Source organism: Sus scrofa, chromosome 8 (assembly GCF_000003025.6).
Source record: "Sus scrofa isolate TJ Tabasco breed Duroc chromosome 8, Sscrofa11.1, whole genome shotgun sequence".
In the NCBI taxonomy this organism is placed as follows: domain Eukaryota; kingdom Metazoa; phylum Chordata; class Mammalia; order Artiodactyla; family Suidae; genus Sus; species Sus scrofa.
This window is the reverse complement of record NC_010450.4, coordinates 121719985-121742671: the sequence shown is the minus strand read 5'-3', so window position 1 is coordinate 121742671 and position 22687 is coordinate 121719985. Positions and strand designations below refer to the sequence as shown.

Below are 22687 nucleotides of genomic sequence, written 5' to 3'. Positions count from 1 at the left end.
CGTAGGCCACAGTCACGGCTCCGATCCTTCATTGCTGTGGCTGAGGGGGAGCCTGGCAGCTGCAGCTCCAACTGGACCCCCAGCCTGGGAACTTCCATATACAGCAGGTGCAGCCCTAAGACGACAGAAAAAAAAAAAAATGTCCCCCTCTAGTGAGCCATGATAACAGAGGAGGTTATCAAAAGGCATGGGGGCAGCGGGGGATACATGGGCCATCTCTGTCCCAGCCTTTCAATTTTACCACAAGCCGAAAACTTCCCTAAAAAATATTTTTCAATATTGGAGTTCCCATTGTGGCGCAGTGGTTTACGAATCCGACTAGGAACCACAAGGTTGTGGGTTCGATCCCTGGCCTTGCTCAGTGGGTTAAGGATCCGGCATTGCTGTGAGCTGTGGTGTAGGTCGCAGATGCGGCTCGGATCCCGCGTTGCTGTGGCTCTGGTGTAGGCCTGAGGCTACAGCTCCGATTCAACCCCTGGCCTGGGAACCTTCATATGCCAAGGGAGCAGCCCTAGAAAAGGCAAAAAGACAAAAAAAAAAAAATTCAATACTAATAAATAAATAAAAACAAAGCACATCTGCCATGATGTGTGAGGTTTGGGAAATCTGGGCATTTGTGTTTGAAAAAACTGGGAATTTACTGACAGATTTGAAGAGGGGCCTTGAAGTCAGACAAATCTGGATTCAAATCATGGCTGCTTCTCTCAGTGACACACCTGTCAAATGGGCACAAAAGCACCTACCTCATAGGGTTGGGGAAGGACAAGAGCCCAGGGCAGCAATGATTTCCCTTGATGAGTTAGTGTATTCGCACAGTCAAAATGAAAAAGTACAAGCATCACTGGGCATTGTGAACATAATGCTCAACCTCTACCATTTCCATGGTCAAGGATGAGAGAGTCCAGTGCAGGAGCCAGACCAGAAAAAGCATGAACAACACAGGGAGCTGAACACGGCAACCGTAAACACGGGAGCAAATGCATGACGGGGACGTGGGACCAGCGCGCAGACAAGACACAACAAGGCCTGCGCTGCAGCGCCCCGGTGAAGCTTCGAGGGGTTTTAGTCCATCGGTCAATGCTATCAGCGACTGTTTAAAAGCTTCGGCATGGGAGCATCGTCCCAGGGGCCAAGGTCACAGCAGAGACCACGCCAAGATTTCTGCCCTCCTGAAGTGTCTTACCTGTGGGGCAAAGAGCTGAAAAACGAATCAACGTTTAAGTAAAAAAATTGTCATCTGTCAGAGGATGGGAAAGGGGGGCGAAGGAAACTAAGGTCGGGACGAGCAAGAGCCCCCGGAAGGGGCACAGTCAGAGCTGCGATGAACCCTGAGCCTGGGGAGCAGGGCGGGCTCACCTAGGGGCTTACTTCGGCTCCCCTCCCCAGGTCTGCTTCCCGGGCACCACATCCTCACAAAGGATTCCATCCAAAGGGAAGAAAAGACAAAGGCTGATGTCAAGTGGGGGCAACCCTCAGCTCCCCAGAAAGCGAGCTGTTTGAAATAGTGCCATCCTAGCATAAGCCGAGGTGTTACCGTAATTGCCTCTCTTAATTCCTTTTCTTCCTTTTTCCCCTTAGCTATTACGACAGAGAAGGAGATGATAAGAAGTTACAAACATTCTTCCCTCTTGGGGCACCTTTCCCCCATTCGCCTGGCACATGTTTACCAAGTGCAATAATAAACAGTCCAGATAGACTAACTCCTGGGAAAGTGCCACATCACAACCACAATGATTTGTTTAAAGAATCTTGCCCACTGCGGATTCCCAACGTGGCGCAGCAGAAACAAATCTGATTAGGTACCATGAGGTTGCGGGTTCGATCCTGCCTTGCTCAGTGGGTTGGGGTTCCCCTGAGTTGCTGTGAGCTGTGGTGTAGGTCTCAGATGCGGCTGGAATCTGGCGTTGCTGTGGCTGTGGTGTTGGCCGGCAGCTACAGCTCCGATTGGACCCCTAGCCTGGGAACCTCCATATGCCACGGCTGTGGCCCTAAAAAGCAAAAAAAAGAAGCTTCTTGCCCACTGCATCATTAGCCCATAGGTCACCATCTGCCTCTAAGTCCCCATAAAACCAACCCTATGTGGTTTTCATCAGCCGTTGAACTGGAGTAACATACACCCCTCCCCCCCAAAAAGGCTACAAACCCCTTTTTCCTCTGGTGCAGGGGCTGTGAGAGGCGGGAGTACACATTTCTCCTTTACCACATTTTTTTAATTTAAAATAAAATTTATTTTGTTCTGTTTGTGCTTTGTCCATGGCTATTAACCCAAACCACCCCAAGAAATTTCTGTAATGGCTCCTCCAGGAGACACTGGGCGAACAGGCTTGGAGACCCAGAGTCTTAGTTCTCTTCTACAGTTTGACCTGGTGATGTGAAGAGAAACACACACAAGCAAATGTGTCCTACAAATGATTTTTTTTTTTTTCCTTTGGTCCTTTTTTTAAATGGCCGCCCCATGGCATATGGAAGTCCTCAGGCCAGGGTTCAAATCCGAACCACAGCTGCAGCAATGCCAGATCCTTTAACCCACTGCGCTGGGCCGGGGATGGAAACCACACTTCTACAGCAGCCAAGCTGCTGCAATGGGGTTCTAAACCCACTGTGCCACAGCAGGAACTCCACAAACAATTCTTCCTATCTGCTGTCTATTGCCTTTTAGAACTCCATGTCACCAAATACCAACTTGTCCATCAGAGTAACTCCACTCTAGAGGAGGGAACAACTGCAAATGATTAGAAACCATCATTTGAAACAGTACAAAAACTGCCATCCAATGTTCTTTCGATTTATGGGAAAATTCTCAAACTGGTGAGTACTGTTCTTTTCACCTCATCCACCAATGACTAAACAATCTTAATAAGAAGCAGCCGTACCAAATGTTCTGGATTTTAGTTTGGTTTATTTTTTAAGCAAAATATGAATAAAATTATCCCAAAAATGTGCCTATGATTTAAAACTATAAGGCAAAGAATACTAAAGCAATTAGATAACTGAAGAATGTTAGAATCTCATGGTAGAAATGGGTCATTAACACGGCGGCTGAGATCCAGGGAAACCTGTTATCCATCAACCAGCTCCCCTTCAGGGCATCACAAAATGTATCTGACCCATGGTCTACAGAGTTGAGGATAAATTATAAATTACATTTACAAAACTGGCCACAATTTCAATATTTTTTTTTTTTTTAAAAAGGCCAAGAGTTTCCTACAAGGCTAATGATTCCATTTGGCCTGGGGAAGTATTTGTTGAACTGACCCGAATAGTGCAAAGAAGAGAAAGCTTAACTCTGTGGATCTCTTGACTCATTAATCGTTAAGTTAACCCTTGTCACCAAAACAATCCACCTCTCAAGGCTCTACAGGTTCAGCACATCGTATCTCACCCCCTTACTGAACTTGAGCTGCATTTCTTTATTCTACACTTACCAGCTGTTAAGGACGGGCAGGGTTCCTCCGCAGGGATGCGAGATTTTGTTGAAGGTGATTTTCCCTCTTGGGCCAAGTTCATTCACGTTACTCACGCACACGTAGCATAAGATGAATTATTCGGAGCTACATAACCGTTATCCCTCAGACATCTTGAACTTTCTCCCAGAGACCTCCCTGACTTAAGGTATTTCAGGATCAGGACTTGCTTAACAAATACCATTTCCAGTCCAGTGGGGCCTGGTCAAAGGTTAGCAAGGCTGTGGTGGTTCATCAAGGGCCCCATCAACATTTCCCCTGCTGGGCCCAGGGCAATGTCCCAGGGAGTCCCAATTAAAAGAAAGAATAGGATCTAAGGACCAAGAGACAGAGGTGGCTTCCAGGCCTGGCTCCACCGCATACCTTACTTTCAGCCCTGGTTTCATCTTTTCTGAAATGAAAAAGCCACCTCCCAGCTAGGGGTAACTATGATTGTGATATGAAAGCATGAAGGGTGCTTTGCTAAGGGGCTAGACACCCCCCCCACCAAGGAACACACAATACATGAGAACATTACTGAAGAGGTTAGAGATGGTTCTGCCCAAAGAAGCCTACTTTTTGTAATCCAGTGAAAATGGTCTTTGCCCACTTTCCAATGCATTAAATTCATCTTTAAAAAAAAAAAAGTACCATGAAGATTAAAAGCACAGTGAATGCAGGAGCGGAGAGCAGAGCAGACGCTGGAGCACTGAGTGCCAAGTGGAGAGAGACACATCAGGGCTCCCCAAACCCACACAACTGCGGAGCTCACAAACCCCCTTTTCAAAGACTATCTAACACAGGGGGAAAGCTCACTATGTCCTGGTAAAGTGAAAAAAATAAAGCCAAATGAAACATAAAAGGGTGTGGATATATGTCTACAAATATTTGGATAACAAGAACTATGGAAAAGTGTTGAAAAATATAAATCAGGAGGGAGAACTACCACATACACATACCCACACACTCCCACTAGCTCACTCGCTCACATTTATACACAAGTTTTCCAAGTTTCTGGGAACGATCTGAACACAGAGTCTATCTATTTATGGGGGTGAGTTTGTTTTTAAAGAGAGAGCCCCTACTGTCATTCCCCCTTCCCAATGAGAGGAGAGAAGCTAATCTTTCAGACCTAAATTCTTCAATACACCTGTGACCTAAGGCCTGTGAGCCCCCGGGCATGCTGTTCCCTAGCTCCTTCTACTTACTTCTTCTCTTCCTACTGATGAGGCATCTGTGATTCTTTACTAAGTGATTTTGCCAAAGCCACTGGGGTTTATACATGGGTTTCTTCAGACTGAAGGGGAGGGTCTGAAATCATTTCCAAACTCTTTTATGTATCCTGACTAAAGAGCGAAATTTCCTTAGACTTCAAACAAATTTTTTTTTAAAATAATCAGCACCTTACACAATAGTCACAATGTTCTGGGAACTTTTTCTCTTTCACTGGAAATGAAAATATCCTGAATATCATATATCCAATGTCATCCTCTTGGCAGAAAGAAAAAAAGGTGATTTTCTTTCCAAAGGCCAAATGTATCTTCTCCCCTTCTGGATACTCACGTTAGTTACAGGAGGATCTTTCTAACAACCCAACAGTATTATTTTTTTCCTTTTTCTCGCAATACATGTGCACACCTCCACTTTCCCAGTGTTATTAAAACTTTAAGACATTCAATTAAGTCAAAATCAACATGTAATGCTACAAAGTTATTTCAAGTTGTATTGCCAAGTCTACAATATGCACAAAATCTGCTTTTTAAAAAAAAAGAAAAGAAAAAAAAAAACAATTGTACATCAAATTCGATTATCTGAACACACTAATTATCTTTGAGGATACAGACATTTGATCCAAAAACTCTCATGACTAATGCTTTTTTTGCCTAGCATAAACTTAGTTACTGCTTTTTATTAAGCCATCTATCCTGGTACTCCATTGTTTTATATTCTGCTTTATCAAAATCTAAAACTCAATTTTTCAAAAAAATTCTTCATCTTCTTTTTCATATTTCTTTTTTTTCTTTCATTTTTCTTTTTAGGGCTGCACCCACGGCATATGGAAGTTCCCGGGCTAGGGGTCGAATCGGTGCTGCAGCTGCTGGCCTATGCCAGATTCGGGCCACATCTCTTCCCTATGCCACAGCCTGCAGCAACGCCAGAGCCTTAACCTACTGAGCAAGACCAGGGATCAAACCCGCACCCTCATGGACACTATGTCAGGTTCTCAACTCACTGAGCCGCAAGAGGAACGCCCAAATTTCTGTTAATACACAAAAGAGAACTGGTGTCATCCCCACTTGTCAACCTCAATGCTCAAGCATCCCATTAAGTGCAGTGAAGTCCCTGGAATGCCTCGGCCAAAAGTTACTGAATATAAAATGTGACTGCCCTTAAATTTTCCAAGAGACTTGCCCAACAGAATGCTTAATCTTGTCACCTCTGAAACCCCACGTCCCCTCATGACACAGCTTCTCCCAGCCCAAGGGTCTTCCCTCGTGGAAATTACACATCTTGCCCTGGTAGGTCTTACTGCTCCAAAACTGGCCTCCAGGGCACTAGGTGATCGTGACTAATTTTGCACGACGTGATGGGACTTTGCCAAAATCGAATGTGTCTTATGGCCTCAGGATCTGTCTTTTTTTTTTTTTTTTTTTTTTAGGGCCACACCCGCAGCATATGGAGGATCCCAGACTAGAGGGTTAAATCAGAGCTATAGCTGCCGGTCTACACCACAGCCACAGCAACGTGGGATCTGAGCCAAGTCTGTGACCTACACCACAGCTCACGGCAATGTCGGATCCTTAGCCCACCAAGCGAGGTGACAGATCGAACGTGCCACAGCCGAAGCATATGGAGGATCCCAGACTAGAGGGTTAAATCAGAGCTATAGCTGCCGGTCTACACCACAGCCACAGCAACGTGGATCTGAGCCAAGTCTGTGACCTACACCACAGCTCACGGCAATGTCGGATCCTTAGCCCACCAAGCGAGGTGACAGATCGAACGTGCCACAGCCGAAGCATATGGAGGATCCCAGACTAGAGGGTTAAATCAGAGCTATAGCTGCCGGTCTACACCACAGCCACAGCAACGCGGGATCTGAGCCAAGTCTGTGACCTACACCACAGCTCACGGCAACGTCGGGTCCTTAACCCACCAAGCGAGGTGACGGATCGAACGTGCATCCTCATGGATGCTAGTCAGATTTGTTTCTGCTGAGCCATGACGAGAACTCCAGGGGTCTGTCTATTTGAGACCTGTTCTCCACTCCCCCAAATGCTCTTTATCACCTTTGGCGAGAGCATCAGGATGACAGACAGATGATCTGAGGAAGCACTAAGGCAAGAGGAACGCCCAGGACAAAGAAGCTATGTGCCCTGGCCTTTAAGAGCCCAGCTGTTTCAATTCAAACCCAGTTCTTCGATTTACTGGCTGTGTCAACGCGGATCTGAGACTCTGTTCCCACAGCTAGAAATGGAGGTTTTCACGATGCTCATTCTTAAAGCATTTGTGATCATCTTTAAAAAGACAATCTGAGGAAGTAATTGGGTGAAGAGCTCAGGACAATGCCTGGCCCAGGGTAAACAATAAATATTAGCTGCTTCAGAGACCTGTTTACCAACTCAGGAACTAAGAATGCCCTGAGATCCCAGACACGGGAGCTCTACTTGTGGCACAGTAGGTTAAGGATCCAGAGTGGTCACGGCAGCAGCTTGGGTTGCGGCCGTGGCATGGGTTCGATCCCTGGTCCAGGACCTCCCACCTGAGGGGCCAACAAAAAGGAAAAAAGGAGATTCCAGATCATTCATTACACTTTTTCCAGGAGCTGGGCACATCACATCAGCTCACAAGATTCAACACACATTCTGATGTTGGGGAACTTATTAATTCTGGAGAGTTCATTACAAAATGAAATTTATTTTAGGAAAGAAATGCAAACAACTATGCTGAGTTAATCAATTATGCAAAGCTATGTGGTCAGGAGGCAGCCCCAAGTCTCCATGAGCCTCCCCCGAGACAGGAACTTGGAACACGAGCTAAAAACCCCATCCCCCTTATTCCTGAAGAGCCGACCCACCTGCAAAGGAAGTTCATCCACGGTTCCCGCAAATGCTTCAAGAGAAAAAAATAATCCTGAACTTACATGTAGCTCATCTACTCAGAACTGAATAACCCCTGGACTTTCTGCCTTCTTTCCACCAGCACTTATCAGCATTCCTTATACGCCAAACCCTATGAGGATAGGACACAAACAAAACAGCCACAGTCCCTTTTGTTTTTTGAAAGCTGACAAGAATTTCCCCTTTATTTAGAAAAGCCATACCCACTGGATTTGAGTTTTTAAAAATGCACTTCAGGAGTTCCCATCATGGCTCAGTGGTTAATGCATCTGACAAGCATCCCTGAGGACGCAGGTTCGATCCCTGGCCTTGCTCAATGGGTTAAGGATCCAGCGATGCCATGAGCTGTGGTGTAGGTGGCAGACTCAGTTCAGATCTTGCTCCTGCATTGCTGTGGCTGTGGCGTAGGCCGGCAGCTAGAGCTCCGATTCGACCCCTAGCCTGGGAACCTACATATGCTGCAGGTGTGGCAAAAAAACAAAAACAAAAACAAAAATTTCTCTTCAGAGTAACATGAAGGTACATGGAGTAGACCAGATTGCCAAGCTACAGGATCAACAAGCATTAAGCAAAGGGATCTCTCGGCCTACTGCACCCAACAGAGAAGACAAAACTATACATCCACATGTTCCAGACATTCTTCCTAAGTCTTCCCTGAGTTAGGGGATGTTCGCTTTGTTAGGTACCCGTCCGACTAGGGAAGAAAGGTGTTTCTGGTACCATTTTCTCAGGTGGCCAGGGCCACCTCTTTCTTTGCAGATCTGGTGCCAGTTCTCACTGCCTCCCCATCCTCCTCAGGAATTCCTTCCTCTCATCCAAACATACCACTTCCTTAAGGCACGCCTCCCCACCCCACATCACCGGGAGCTTCTAAGGGGTAAGGATGCTGTGTCTTTCACCTGTCTATGCCCCACGACACGGACCACATGGCCCTGTGTTCTTTCCTGCATCAATATCCACCCCTGATGTGGTTATGAAGAGCAAGAAAATCAGGAGACTTGCTGGGGGGCGGGCAGCTTTCCTCCACGTAAAGCAGCTGAAGCAGAAGAGCTGCCCCCCCCCCCCGCCGCCCCGGGTGCCCAGAAAGGGTGCCATCAACTGCCACAGAACATCTCCAATGGCACTGCTTTCCCAGGGAGCCAAAGCTGGCTCTGGTTCCTCTGCACTGCTGGCTTCATCTTGGCATTCTCCAGCACCCGCACACACGTTCCTCTTCCTTGTCAGAACCACTATCAACCCCATCGGAGGAAAAAAGTTCATTCTCACACCATACAAACCCATCCCAAGAGCAGCGTTTCACACGTGGACCAGGAGCAAGTTAAATATCTGGAGCCTTGAACCAAGGGGTGACCCGAGAAAGAGTTAACACCAATCCATGCAACCGTGCAAAAAAGAACTCATGGTTCTGTTTAAAAACAGGCAGAGAGAGCGGAGTAAATGAATGTTTAACCAAAGGCCAGTGCTTCATTTTCTGTTAAATTTGATTATTTTTTAACCACGTCTCTGAAACAACATTGTTATTAGTTTTCCCACTAAAATTGGAAGATAACAAGGAGGACAAGAAAATTGCATTGACACGAATGTGCTTCAACATTAAGGCTTTCACACACAGCTATCACTCCCCGTTACCAGTCTTGCTTTTCAAGAGTTCTTCTCATCGGAGCTATTTTATGCAGCTTCGGGATGACATTTAGGCTTATCTATAGACAGCAAAAGCTCCCCAGGTTATGTTTATTCAGGCCGGATCTTCATAAACAATGTGAAAGACAGACATTTTTAAAAAAGCAAGTAATTTGGCTGCAACTATTATGTGAAATTTCGTGTGAGAATTTATGCAAAAGCATTCAAACATTTGCATTTAGGTGCCAGGTAAACACTTTTTCTCAAAAGCTATAAAACCAAAAGGATGTTTAAAGATTTAAAAGAATGTATACGTATATACGACAACTGGCTAGAGTATCTGTGTTGGGACATTTTAACAGCCCACAATAGCCTTTTTTTTTTTTTTCCCATTAGTGGTTCCTTCCAGGGTTTTGTCTAGGATAAAAAAATTCCTATTTAGTGGCCCAGAGAAAATAGAAATGCTAGTGGAAACAAATTTTCCATTCCCCTTTTTAAGAAAAATAAGCTCTTGCCCATTGCAGTTATGATGGAGGTGTTGCATGCAGAAGTCTCTGAGAAATATTACAGGTAGTGACCAGCCACTATGACCAGGCCGAGGATGCCAGCTCGGCAGACCAGCCTATCTGACCCAAAGAAACAGCCCACAGCCACAGCACCTGGCCCAGATGGCTCGGGTCCAGTGAGACCTGGAGCAGGCTGCCTGGAGCCAAGTAGAGAAGGCGAGCGGACACCTGAACACCAGGACGATGGCCAAAAAGGACAACAAATGGAGGACCAACAATTAAAACTAAAACTAATGTCTAATTCATCTGTGAACAAATGATTGGATCTTAAAGCCAAACCACAGAATTTTTAATAATTCAATACAAAAGCCTATCTACCGTGTCAGCCAGGTGGAGAAAGGCATAGAAGAATTGCTCTGCTGCCTGGGCGGGGGCAGTGAGGAAGGCCAAGGGCAAGGCTCTCCCAGGCTGGTTCCCAGAGTTTTTTCCAACTGTCATTAGCTCTGTGGAAAACACGAAATTGCAGCTCCGCTTCCACTTTCTCCTCTCTGCTGCCTCTTCTCCCATCACTTGCGTTTGGGGCAAAGTGAATGCGTTCAATCTGGAAGCACAGGCGGCCCATTAGACACTGCAAGAGCCAAGAGACGGGGCAAGAACACCGAACACGCGGGAACAATCTGGTGGCCCTGAGAGGCCCAGCGTGCTCCGAGAGAAAAGCAAGGATGCGTTTGGGGGAAATGCCTGATTTTCTAAGGTTGGAGGAGGTGAAGTCACGGCCAAAAAGGTACGGAATGACAAAATAACAAAAGCATGTCAATTACAGAGATGAGCACACAGCAAAGCACCGGGTTCGGGCCTGTGGCCTGGCTGGAACCTCATTCTTGCTGACCCACCCCAGGACTCCAGGATTTCCATCATGCTTTCCCTGTCTGACCCAGCTGATTATCACTGGCAGATGTGAAAATGTATATAATTAGAGTCGAGAAAGCCAAAAATCACCCTCAAGAAGTGCCACACCTCAGCATTTTCCACACTCCCCTGGCTTCCAGACAGCTCAGTCCTTTTTTTCCCCCCTTGTTCTTTTATCTCAATCTTTACTGCTAATCCCTCTGTAGGGTATTAATTACTCTGTCACAATTACATTACTCCACAAACAAGGACCACACAACCCCGTCCAAAATGGATTAACTTTGGATTGATTGAATTAACTTAATATACTGGAATGGTATCACTCGCGCATATTTTGCTGCACATCATAAAGAAAAATATCATTCTTTCCCTTTGCCTTCGGCTCCACTGACTTTGATTTTTTTTTTTCAAAGCACTAAAAATATTTCAAAGTAACCTGCACAGCCAGTAAACTTGCCTAGAAATGTGATTTTTGCCAAAAAGAGACCTGCTGCATGAAACCGAATTATACTCGTTTTCACAAGACTGACTAGAAGTTGAGGTCACTTAGGGGTCTGGTTGGGGAAAAACTCAAAACACTGACCAGGATGACTAACTAAGGTGCCTTAAGTGATGACCTCTAAAATCCGGTTCAAAGGGTCACGCTACCTAGGACCAAATTCATGCAAAGCTGCAAGGAAAATAAATGCACACAACGGAGGCACGAACAAGGAAAATGAGATGGAAAGGGTACCGAACAGACTTGCTTGCAGTTTGGATATCAAGCACAGGAAGGCCTCTACCACACAGATCTGAATAGAAGCGTCACTGATCAGAATCTCACCGTAATCAACATTAAACCACGACTTAAAAATCACAAGTCTTATGGCAAAGCATTCTGAGAACCGTTTTTTTAGGAGCTCCTCAAGCTCCTTGTAAAATGATGTCCAAAATATCTTTCTACTCGCTTGTTTTTCCCCACCGCTAAAATTTAAATAGGAATTCACGCTATGCTTACTGGAGCCTACTCCCACCCACCGACCTCACTATATTATAATGACACCTTCCCCTGCAAACTCTCTGAGGGCAGGGATTATGTTCACTTTACTGTGGCAGAGCATGAGTCCCCAGGAGTTCCCTGGTGGCCTGGTGGGTAAAGGACCCAGTGTTGTCACGGCTATGGTACAGGCTCAACCCCTGGCCCGGAAACTTCCACATGCCACAGCAGGAGTCTCTAAAAATGAAGACAAGTGTGCACAGTAGCATGGTACCCACAAAAGAGGCAAAATAACTACCATTAATTATGAATTCGCTGTGTGGGACGAAAGCAAAGCATACTCCTTGGTACTGGACAAGAGGAGGCAGCAGCCCTACTTCCACCTAGAACACGGAAGGTTGTATTTCTCCAGAATGCACCAGCTCCGCCTCCCCCCATGTCCCCCCCCAATCCTAATTGAGTGGTCAGCCGAAATCGTCTAATTAAGGTAAAGTGGGCTGGAAGTCAAAGCTATTTATGCGATTCCTTTAATTTCCACTTCATTTTACCCGCTGGGTCCTAGAGTCTCACTTTTATTCTCAATGCTCCAGTATAATTTTCCTTCCCACAGAGATCCCATTTTCATGTTTAAAAGGAGGAAACAAATGAGCCCGTGATCCTGACCAATTTCCAACTTGTTAAAAGAAGGTGAAGTGCTGCGCGAAGGCGAGAGCCGGTGGGCTCAGACTGCGGACAGCCCCCAGATTAAACACCTGCTCCACGATGTAGCCATAGCACCTTGTCCGTGTTGCTGACCCTCACAGCATCCCTGTCCCCAGCAGTGAGGCAGGGATACGCAACTAGACCGTCCTCACGGGGTGAAGAGAAATAAATGAGAACATACATAGGAATCGCTTAGTTAAGGAGCCTGGATCATGGCAGGGGTTGGAGTAAATTATACTTAATATTGCTGTTATTCATTGCTTCCCCACCCCTTTCTCTCATCCACTGCACTGTCCATAGATCCTTCTGGTATTTACACATACAGAGACTCGGGAACTCTGCCATTCTTGGCCCCGGCTCCCTCCCCACCCCCAGCTTTCAGTCTCAAATAACTCTCTGAGCCAAAGGCGGGGACCCCCTACACTCTCTGGCACCAGAGCTTGTTTTGGAGGAAATGAGAGGGGAGACCTTCTGAAGACCTTCTGAATTATTCTTAGTATAATAAGGATGCTTGAACTACTGCTATCTTACAAAAAGGGTTATTCAATGCTTCACATTAAATGCAAGCAGCCCAAGTGTTCATCTCTGTCTAAAACGCCGAAGTTACCAAACAGGCATATGTCTAAACATTACTGAAGCCAGTGATCGTGTGTCATACTCAACTCTGCCTCCCCAGCACCTGCATGGTGGGTAGCCCTTAAGACCAGATTGGTAACTGTTGAATGAATCAGCAACAGGTAAGAAAACATTTGTAAACCAGGAACAAATACCGAGAGGGTATGACACCCGTTTCCTACGTTTCCCTGCAGACTTTCCAGTTAAAGTCCATGACCAGAATTCTGGGTCCTCTGAAAAAACTATCCTGGCTGAAAGCCGCTTTTCAAGACTCTGTGATTGCCTCAGGCTACCATGTCCAAATTCCAAGTGTTCAAGAGAAAAGGCCTAAAGGCCATGTTGTCTCCTCAAACTGGGGGTCGGGGCTGGGGGCGGGGGGAGAGTTCCTATGGCCACAACAAAACATGGTCAATGGGACTTCAGAAAAGATGGAGTTACCAAGAGCACCTGTGGTTCCAGACTCGCCCTAATGTTTTGTATGAACAACCAATACTAGTAAGAGGAGATGAAAGATTTGATGACACCAGGTTGACTGGTGGCTGGCTTCATTCAAGAGAAAATAGCCTTCTCACGCTTCCTTCCCGCACCTTCAGTTCGGACAGAACTTGGAGCAGGTGATCTAAGAGGTCAGGACTGATGCTGAAAGAGCTCTAACAGGTGGAGTCAAGAAATCTGATGTTTAGCCCAGAGGCACGCCTTGGGCGATCTCCTCACCCAGGTGGTGAGACTGTAGAAGATCCAGAAGGTTCTCCACTGCCCCAGGACATGCAGAGCCTACAAATTCAGCTGGGACGATGGGCCAATTTTGCTCTCTGGCAGCCGACTGAATCCTATTTTTAATTCATGTTTCTCAGTCTCCTGAAAAAGTTGGCCTGAGAATGCAAGACGCCAGGAAACGTTCTGGAAGAACAGTGCTATTAACCAAAGCAGTGAGAGGCGAGACTCCCTAATGGTAGGTTTGAAATCCAGTGTCAATTGTTAGCGGATCTTCCTTTGCTAGTGCTGCCAAAGACACCTGGGGAGTCTCACGAGATCAGAGGCCACAGACTTCTGTTCTTGTGAAATCTGGGCAAAACCGCTTGCAGTTTATTTACAAGTAGTATCCTGGAAATATTACCCGAATAAACCTCTCTCGCTTTTTCCTCCTTCCTCTCTCTTCACTACTACCTGCTGAAGACATTTTGGAAAAATCCAACCTTTCCCCATTAACTGCCTTCTCAGCGTGCAGAAGCCACAGGGAAGGTTTGCAGCAGGCCTCAGGCAGTTCCTGAGCCAGGGCATCGTTTCCAAGGTAACGAGTAAGGGGAAAAAAAGCGGAGACAGGTCTCGCACATTTCACATGCAGATGAACTAGGTCACTCAGTAGTATTTCACTAATAGGCAAGAAGATAGATTAAAGCCTTCTATTCTGTCTTCTCCATTTATACGAGGAGGAATTTATTTGAGGCTTTTCCAACAGGCATTATGATTCTCCTTTGGCAACGTGGTTTCCAAAACGCAAAACTCCAAAGAGGGTTTGTTACAGTTAATCAAGCGAAAAGTGGCTTCTGTTGAGGAAGTCTACATGGAAAAAGGAAACGGGGTCCTAGAGCAATGGATCTAATTCCAGACACTTGTTTGTGCAGTTTGCTTACAGATAACCAACAACACCACAGCACATGCACCCTCGCCAACTCTCCGGACAACGGGCGGTCAGAGTCCCCGCCCGTCCTGATCTTCCCAACAAGCCAGGGGCACGCACAAGAAACGCACAGTGCCCGCCCGAGCTGGAGGAGTGACTTTGGCTTCCAAATGCGAAAGCGGAGCCAAGGAGGTGGTGCTGCTGTGTCCTGCGCCTGGACAAAGGCAGGGAATTGAATGCGCTGGCGGTGGGGAGGCAGAGGGGGGAGAAAGCCAAGAGTGAGGGGCTGAGGGGGGGCAGCCTGTCCTCTCCGGGACCCCTCGCCCCCAGCCCCAAAGTCGAGCATGCAGCACTGCCACCACACATGCCAATGGCCGCTTCCCAGCCTTTCTGCAAGAAGGATGAGAGAAGCCAAAAAAAAGGGTGGAAGGGGGATGGGTCAATTCCAAATACTGCAGCACCCCAAACAGACAGACTCTCTAGAGGGACCCGGGCAGAGATGGCAGAGAAACACTGGTGTGTACCAGCGGTCCACTTAGGCAGCCTTGCTTGGCACAAGCAGGGCCAGGCTCTCCCACAGCCAGCAGGACCCCAAAGCCCTGTGACACCATGATTTCTGGTGCTCGGAGTGGCAAACAAAGCCCCATTATGTTCTCCCAGGGCAGCCATGCTGCCAATTTGTCTCTCACCTTCCAAAGAGGCCTAATTATTAGTCCCTTCCTCCCTCCGCCTTCTGTCTTTTTCTCAGCTCCAGGAAGAATAAACATATTTGACCAAAACTCCAAAGGCGGTGGGCAGGGTGGGGGGAGACACAAGCAAGTCAGGAAGAGGAATGTTCCTTGGGTCCAGACCTCCGTGAGGCAAGGCACTCAGACCGTCTCCACAAAGACCGGGGCGCCTGGACCCAGGTCCCAGAGGCTCGACCATGTCCAAGTTTTCGAATCCTCTAACCAGCCCCTTTGGCATTGCCCCCAGGGCGTTCCCCACACGTCCCACCCTGCCCTTGAACTTGGCGTTCTTCAGCGACACCCGCAGCCCGCCATCCTCCGGCTGAGCACAGGCCTGCACTGGTCCCTTTTGGAAACTGGATATTCTGGGTCCTGCTTTTGAGAGTCCTTTTATTACCCTGCGTCATAAACGTGGTTATGTCTCAGAGAGCTGAAAAGGAATGAGCTTCATCACATCCTGCAGGATGAAAAAAATAACACAGAGAGTCACTAGGCTTCTAAAACATCACAGAGCCTTCTAAATGAGCCAACTGTGCCAACGTCACATGAATGCCGTGACCACTACCGGAGACTACAGAGGATCACAAAAATCTGTTTCTACCATATGTCTCGCTAAGCCAAGAAAGGGCAGTGCCGGGTGTTGACTTCAATTTTTTTTTTTTTTTTTTTTTTTTTAAGTTAACGCTGTTCCCGAGTCTGTCATTTCTGAAAAGATGAAAAAAACAAAAAAAAAAAAAAGAGATTTTTAAATTACCATTGCCTGTTTTTCAAGAATCTCTTTTCTCTTTCCGGAGGTCTTTCAACTTATTTTCACTCACTATCTGTAAAATTCCTCCAGTCTTCCCATTACTCCCCATGCTTGAAAAGAAAGGACAAAGAGAATAGAGTTAAACAACGGGAAAACAAAGCCAAAGAAAAGTCCAGTTATGATAGTCGTAGAGACGAGTCTGCCCTGAGGCACAGTGATCTGTCCTAAAGGAACCTCACCAAAGGGAGATTTAAGCTTTACAGTCATTTGTGTGCACTCAGAAGACTTCAAATGTTGTTTCTCCGATGTCAGCACTGAAATAATGCCACTGAATTTCTATTTAAAAACATCTTCAAAAAGATAAAAAAATAAAAAAATTGGAGTTCCCGTCATGGCGCAGTGGTTAACGAATCCGACTGGGAACCATGAGGTTGCGGGTTCGGTCCCTGCCCTTGCTCAGTGGGTTAACGATCCGGCGTTGCTGTGAGCTGTGGTGTAGGTTGCAGACGTGGCTCGGATCTTGCGTTGCTGTGGCTCTGGTGTAGGCTGGCAGCTACAGCTCTGATTAGACCCCTAGCCTGGGAACCTCCATATGCCGTGGGAGCGGCCCAAGAATGGCAAAAATACAAAAATAAAAATAAAAAATAAAAAACATCTTACGTTGGGAATTGTCTTGTGGCGCAGCAGGTTAAGGATCCAGCATTGTCACTGCAGCAGCTCGGTCCACTGCTGTGGCATGGGTTCCATCCCTGGCCCGGGGACTTCCACAGACTGTGGGCACAGTCAAAAAAATTTTTAAATAAAAACATCTTACACTTGTAGAGTGCTTGGTTTGTTAAGGTCTCTTCACTTAAAATGCATCATAAATGTTACATGTATGTTTTGATTAAAAAGCCTAGAAGGCTGGCCAGAAAGCAAGCTACTATCATATTCCACAGAGGAGAAAAGTAAGACGCAGAATAGGCAAGAGGCCTGGGAAATGATATGCAGCTGGAAGGTGACGAGACTCCACACCCTGGACCCCTAATCCAGCACTGGTTCTGCAACACCTGCCCCTCAGTGCTTTCTAGGTGGGCAGAAAGTCCCCCTGGACTGGTCCATGCTGGAAACAGGACTTATCTTACTTTTAATACGGGTCAATTGTAGGCCACCACAGAGTGAATCCCTGCAGAGCAAATGCTGGTTGGCACATTGGAATGGGCATACGTTTGCACCATAACAGTTTTTTAAATTTTTTTATTACAGTTGATTTACACTGTCCTGTCAATTTCTGCTGTGTAGCAAGGTGACCCAATCATACATACCTATACATTCTTTTTCTCATATTATCTTCTATCATGTTCTATCACAAGTGATTGGCAGTAGTTCCCTGTGCTATACAGCAGGAAGCATTATAATATTTCTTAAGGGTCAACGAATGCCCTGCAACTAAAACCAACCTGTCCTAGAAGCACCAGTGAAGCCAGCCACCCCCACTCCAGTGGGTGTATGACAGCTGGATCCATGGCCTGACTTGGAGAAGAGGCCGGAAGTACTCCCAGGGCTCTCACTTGAGGCCTCTGATGATGGCGCTGACAGACAGAGGAAAAGAGCAGACAATTATCAAAGAATTTAATTCCCTATAAACACCCATTTGGAGTAATTGACGAGAGGGTGAGGGGCGCCTTTCTTTCCTCCTTCACAGGATTTCTTTACATTAGCTGGATAATTGCTTCCGTTCTTCAATTGCCGAGACCCACAACTGGGGCCCAGCACACCACCCGCACACAGGCTACCAGAACTGGACTCAGAACGGAAGCACCGATGATGGATTCCATAATTAGGCTTTTTACAACTACTTTACCCTGGCACAAAAATTTTCATTACCTTGTGTTCAGTGTGTTTTCCCAAGGTGTAAAATGTTGGTGCAAAATACACTGAATCTCTGTCTGGTGTTGCAGAATCAGGAGATGCCCATCAAGAAAATGTTACCCCTGGAATTCCCGTCATGGTGCAGTGGTTAATGAATCCGACTAGGAACCATGAGGTCGCGGGTTCGGTCCCTGCCCTTGCTCAGTGGGTTAAGGATCTGGCGTTGCCGTGAGCTATGATGTAGGTTGCAGACGCAGCTCGGATCCCATGTTGCTGTGGCTCTGGTGTAGGCCAGTGGCTACAGCTCCGATTAGACCCCCAGCCTGGGAATCTCCATATGCTGAGGGAGCAGCCCTAGAAAAGGCAAAAAAGAAAAATAAGAAAATGTTGCCCCAGAAGGTGGGGTTTTTCTTCCCTTTCTTTTTTTCTTTTAAGAATCTGCTGAGTTATTTCGGTAGCACATCAAGCTCCATTTACACAGTCACACCTCCCCTCTGGCGCAATCACAGGTAACGAGCCTCCCATGATCAGATTTATTTTCAGCATCCCAGCCTGCTGTCTGCAATTCCAGTCCCATCACTGCATATTGAGAAGGCAAGGGACACAAGACAGGCCAGGAAATGAAGGTGCACCAGCTCCATTTCCAAAGCTACTATGTATTAACAAACCTTTGGCATGTGGTCTCAAACTCCTCCTACCTCATTCTCATCATTCAAGCATTTTACATAATGAATATGGTGCAACTGGACCTAAATAGTTGTCTGCATGTGATAGGGACCAGAGCAGGAAGCTCCCCAACAAAGAAAGGAAACAAATTCACGTTTACCAACTGCCTACTGTGTGCCAAGCACAACGCCAAGAGTTGTCCTTTCTTTCACCTCGATTTTCAGAAACTTCCATGACATGGCTATCCCGATTTTACAGACGTGGAAACTGAGGCTCCAAAGATGAATTAACTCGCCCCAGGTCAGAGTACTGGCCAGTGTCATGGTTTGAACATGGGTCAATCTCCAAGTCCAGGGCAATTTCTGCTCATGACCAGGGTGAAGTGGTTTGACCTAGTGACCAGTATTAAGAAAGACTGGCATTGACCTCGAAGAAGCTTGGAACTGTCTGGGATCTAAGCTGCTTCTAGGACGACAGGAAAACGCTAGGCCATAAAGAGTCTGGCAACACAGTCAGACTTGGTCTTGGACCACAGCATATTATCTAAAGGAACAGACCGCACCCCTTGAAAATTCAACAACCCCTCCTAAGCCACTTCAACTTATGGTTTACGTGCCAGATGTACAAGATACTGATTTCTTCAGATACTTCCCTCTAATTTGGGCTTCATCAAATTTAGGTTTACCTTGACAAGATAATAGCTATGACATTTTGAGATCTTACAAGAGTTCTCCAAATAACTGACTCTCCAAATAACCAGTCATCAATGCAGGAAACAGAGAAGGCAAGAAGCAACATACACTTTGGGTAGTTCAGTAAACCTCAAAGATCTGCCTGTGCATCAAACAGGAAATTAACTTTCCTCAGGCTTCTGCCTTCAGTGACAGCCCCAGAGAAACCGGCACCTTTACCTGGCCGGGTTTCTCCTATATTTTGTGTTTTCTCTTAATTCCAGGTATAGATAGATGGCCTGGTTTTCTAAGTTCAAAGGCAGAAGCAACAGGAACTGAATAATTACTTAACCTAAAAGAATCAGGACCGTGTGCCAGAAAATAATTCTCTCTTGTTATTTATATTCCTTACACAATACAAGTGTAAAGTTTGCCCAAGATCGACAGGAAAATCCTGTTAAAACACACACTTTAAAAAAATCTCCAAAAGCCTTCTGAAAATAGCATATAATCCAGAAGTCTATTTAGAAAGAGTCAAAACGGACCAGTAATGTGAACGTGCAGATACTCTCCGTCACGCAGGTTATAAGCTAAAAAGTCATTTTTAAATTGGTTTTATAAACTTGGAAAGTAATTATGTGTGTATGTGTGTAGACACAAAGTAAGTAGTATCGATATTTATTAAAAAAAAAAAAAAAAAAAAAAAAGGAGTTCCCGTCGTGGCGCAGTGGTTAACGCATCCAACTAGGAACCATGAGGTTGCGGGTTCGGTCCCTGGCCTTGCTCCCTGGCCCACCCCAGTGGGTTAACGATCCGGCATTGCCGTGAGCTGTGGTGTAGGTTGCAGACGCGGCTCGCATCCTGCGTTGCTGTGCCTCTGGCGTAGGCCGGAGGCTGCAGCTCCGATTTGACCCCTAGCCTGGGAACCTCCATATGCCGCAGGAGCGGCCCAAGAAATAGCTAAAAAGACAAAAAAAAAACAAAAACAAAACCACACACACACACAAATGTCTTTGCTTTTTAACAGAAACTTTTAAAAAAGCAACCTGAGATATAATGTACTCAAAATACACTGAATGCGCAGTTAAAAGGGTTTTGACAATTATATCCACCATGTAATCACTCTACATCAAGATATTGAGCATTTCAGAGTTCCCTTGTGGTGCAGGGGGTTAAGGATCCTTCATCGTCACTGCCGTAGCTAAGGTTGATGCTGTGGTGCAGGTTCAAGCCCTGGCCTGGACCTTCCACGACTTGGTCAAAAAAAAAAAAAGATATAGAACATTTCCACCACCGGTCTGCACATACAGACTACTTTTGCGTGTTCCAGAACCATATAAATGGCTACATGTAGTATGTATTTCTTTGTGTCTCACTACTTTGACCAGACACAATGTTTCTGAGATTCGGGCATGCCATTATGCACATCATGATTCAGTCCTTTTTTTCCTGCTGAGCAGGATTCTGTTGTATGCATAAACCACCATTTGTTTCACTGGGTGATGATACTTAGGTTGTTTCCAGTTTGGGACTATTGTGAGTATTCATTCACCTACAAGTCTTTGGTGGACACGCCTTTTAATTATATTGGGAAAATAAATGGTTTTCCAACATGATGGTACCATGTTACATTGCGATTAATGCTAAGGGTTAAAAGCTGACCCGCAAATGTCTTTGCAGTCTGCCATGTGCCTGGTACTATTACTACTGAGCTGGGTTTTTTTTTAAAAAAAAAAAAAAAGGGCGGTATCAGAAGGGGGTAGAAGAAGCTTGCTAAAAAGAATTTCCTCCTTATTTTTCTATTGGCAAAACTAGACACATTTTGCCTATTTCAAAGTTTTTTTGGACACGTACCCGTTTATGCACTTCGCCCTCACTCTCCCATCTCCATAGATGCCTCGGTGCTCACAGCCCTCATCCTAACCTTACTCTAAATCCCTGATGAAGCTACAGAACTGGTCCACCTCTCTGCCCAAGTGTTCCACTTTCAAAAGCGGCATCCTTCCCCTTTCCTTCCTCTCTGACTACAAATCAAAAGTTCTGTCCCTGTTTAACTAACTGCTCATGTTCAGAATTAGGAAGGCAATCTGATTAAATGGATAGTCTCATGAAGGTCAGGTTACCCCTTAAACGAAGGTGTTCAGAAAGAGGTTAAAGAGCTAGTGTCTCTATGATTCTACAGTCTTGCTCTTATTCCAAATGCGTCCCTAACCTGTATGACAAGCAGCAGTGCAATAACGGACTGTGCAATCATGAAAGCTGGGTGGATCAGGTAAGGCAGGAGAAGCTTTATCATCTTAGAGAAAATTCACTGCGTTTACAGACGAGAGCTGCCTAGTGATCTTCTCTGTTTTTCACTGTTTCTTTCCTTCTTCTGTACCTCCAAGCTCACAAATTCTCAAAAAGTCTCAGGTTCTTTTGACATGGGGACCCATAGGAATGGCAACACGGCAGTGCCAAGGGGCTATTGTTTATAAGCTGGATGTTGCCATCTACACAAGAATAAAATCCTAAACAATCATTTTACCTACTAGTTCCTTTAGATGTCACCCTACTGGCCACTTAAACCCATACCTTGCTCAAGAATCCCCTGGCCACATTATTAATTGTGGTATGTTTTCGTGATGTTTCAAAAGGACATTGGCCATGACAGGATCAGGTTTCAGAAACTCAAGCCTAAAAGCATTTTTCCTATCAAAACAAGTCCATTGCCAATAGATGGCAAGCCTAAAACCATTGTTAGTTTGGCAGCCTGCACAAGGGCAGGGAAGAAAAACAAAACCAGTGCCTTTGGTATATCCATGCCAGCTCCTGAGGGTTTTGTCTTCTACTATCTCAACTCTCGTGAATAGAGTTGCCCAGAGAGCAGCCAGGAAGTGGGTAAACCACTTCTGACTTACGCAACCATCTCAGAGTTCCAGTGAAACACAACCTTTCAAGTGGATCAGAACTCCGTCAACTCAACAACGTCAAGTTAAGGTAGCACACACGCGTCCAATTTACTGTGGTGGGTTGATCCCGTGGGAGGTGACAGACACTGCTCTCCTTGGAGACAACAAAGAGAATCGGTGCCACACTGGCTCTTGGGCACTTCTTAATCTCCCTCCCCAGCTACTTACTCTGGAGTCGGAAACCAGCTCCAGCCATGAGAGACTAGAAAAGCCACAAAACCTCTCTCATCACTGCCGAGCTGTGCAGACTGTAAGGCAGCCCAATCCTAATGGGCACTTGAGAAACAATTACTTTCTTGCATTTCGGGAACTATTTCGTCATTTTCAACTGCTGTTCAGCTCACCTGGCATTTCCTTCCCCCTGTCTGATGTGTGCTTAGCCTATGGACCTGTATGAAAACAGCACGAGCCTGAATGAAGCGGGGGATGGGGATACTAGCCCTTTCAATCACGGAGCACTGCAGCCAGCCCTGGGTGCTCTGGGATTCGGCCGTGCTGCAGCACCAGGTCAGCTTATGATCACCACTCTTGGAAACGGGGCCAAGACTCAGTTCATTTC

General features: G+C 46.1%; 1 protein-coding gene across 4 annotated transcripts in view; it reads right to left on the bottom strand.

Moving 5' to 3' along the window:
* The window catches only part of TSPAN5 (tetraspanin 5), a 185977-nt gene that overhangs the window by 100625 nt on the left and 62665 nt on the right, over positions 1 to 22687 (bottom strand). Inside the window, exon 1 of one of the 4 annotated variants that reach the window (XM_021101739.1) lies at positions 8833 to 18056. The exons of the other annotated variants lie outside the window; for them this stretch is intronic. Coding sequence (XP_020957398.1) covers positions 8833 to 8835 — 3 coding nt within the window. The 5' untranslated portion in view covers positions 8836 to 18056. Of the gene's footprint in view, positions 1 to 8832; positions 18057 to 22687 lie in introns of those variants that run through there. 4 annotated transcript variants of the gene reach the window in all.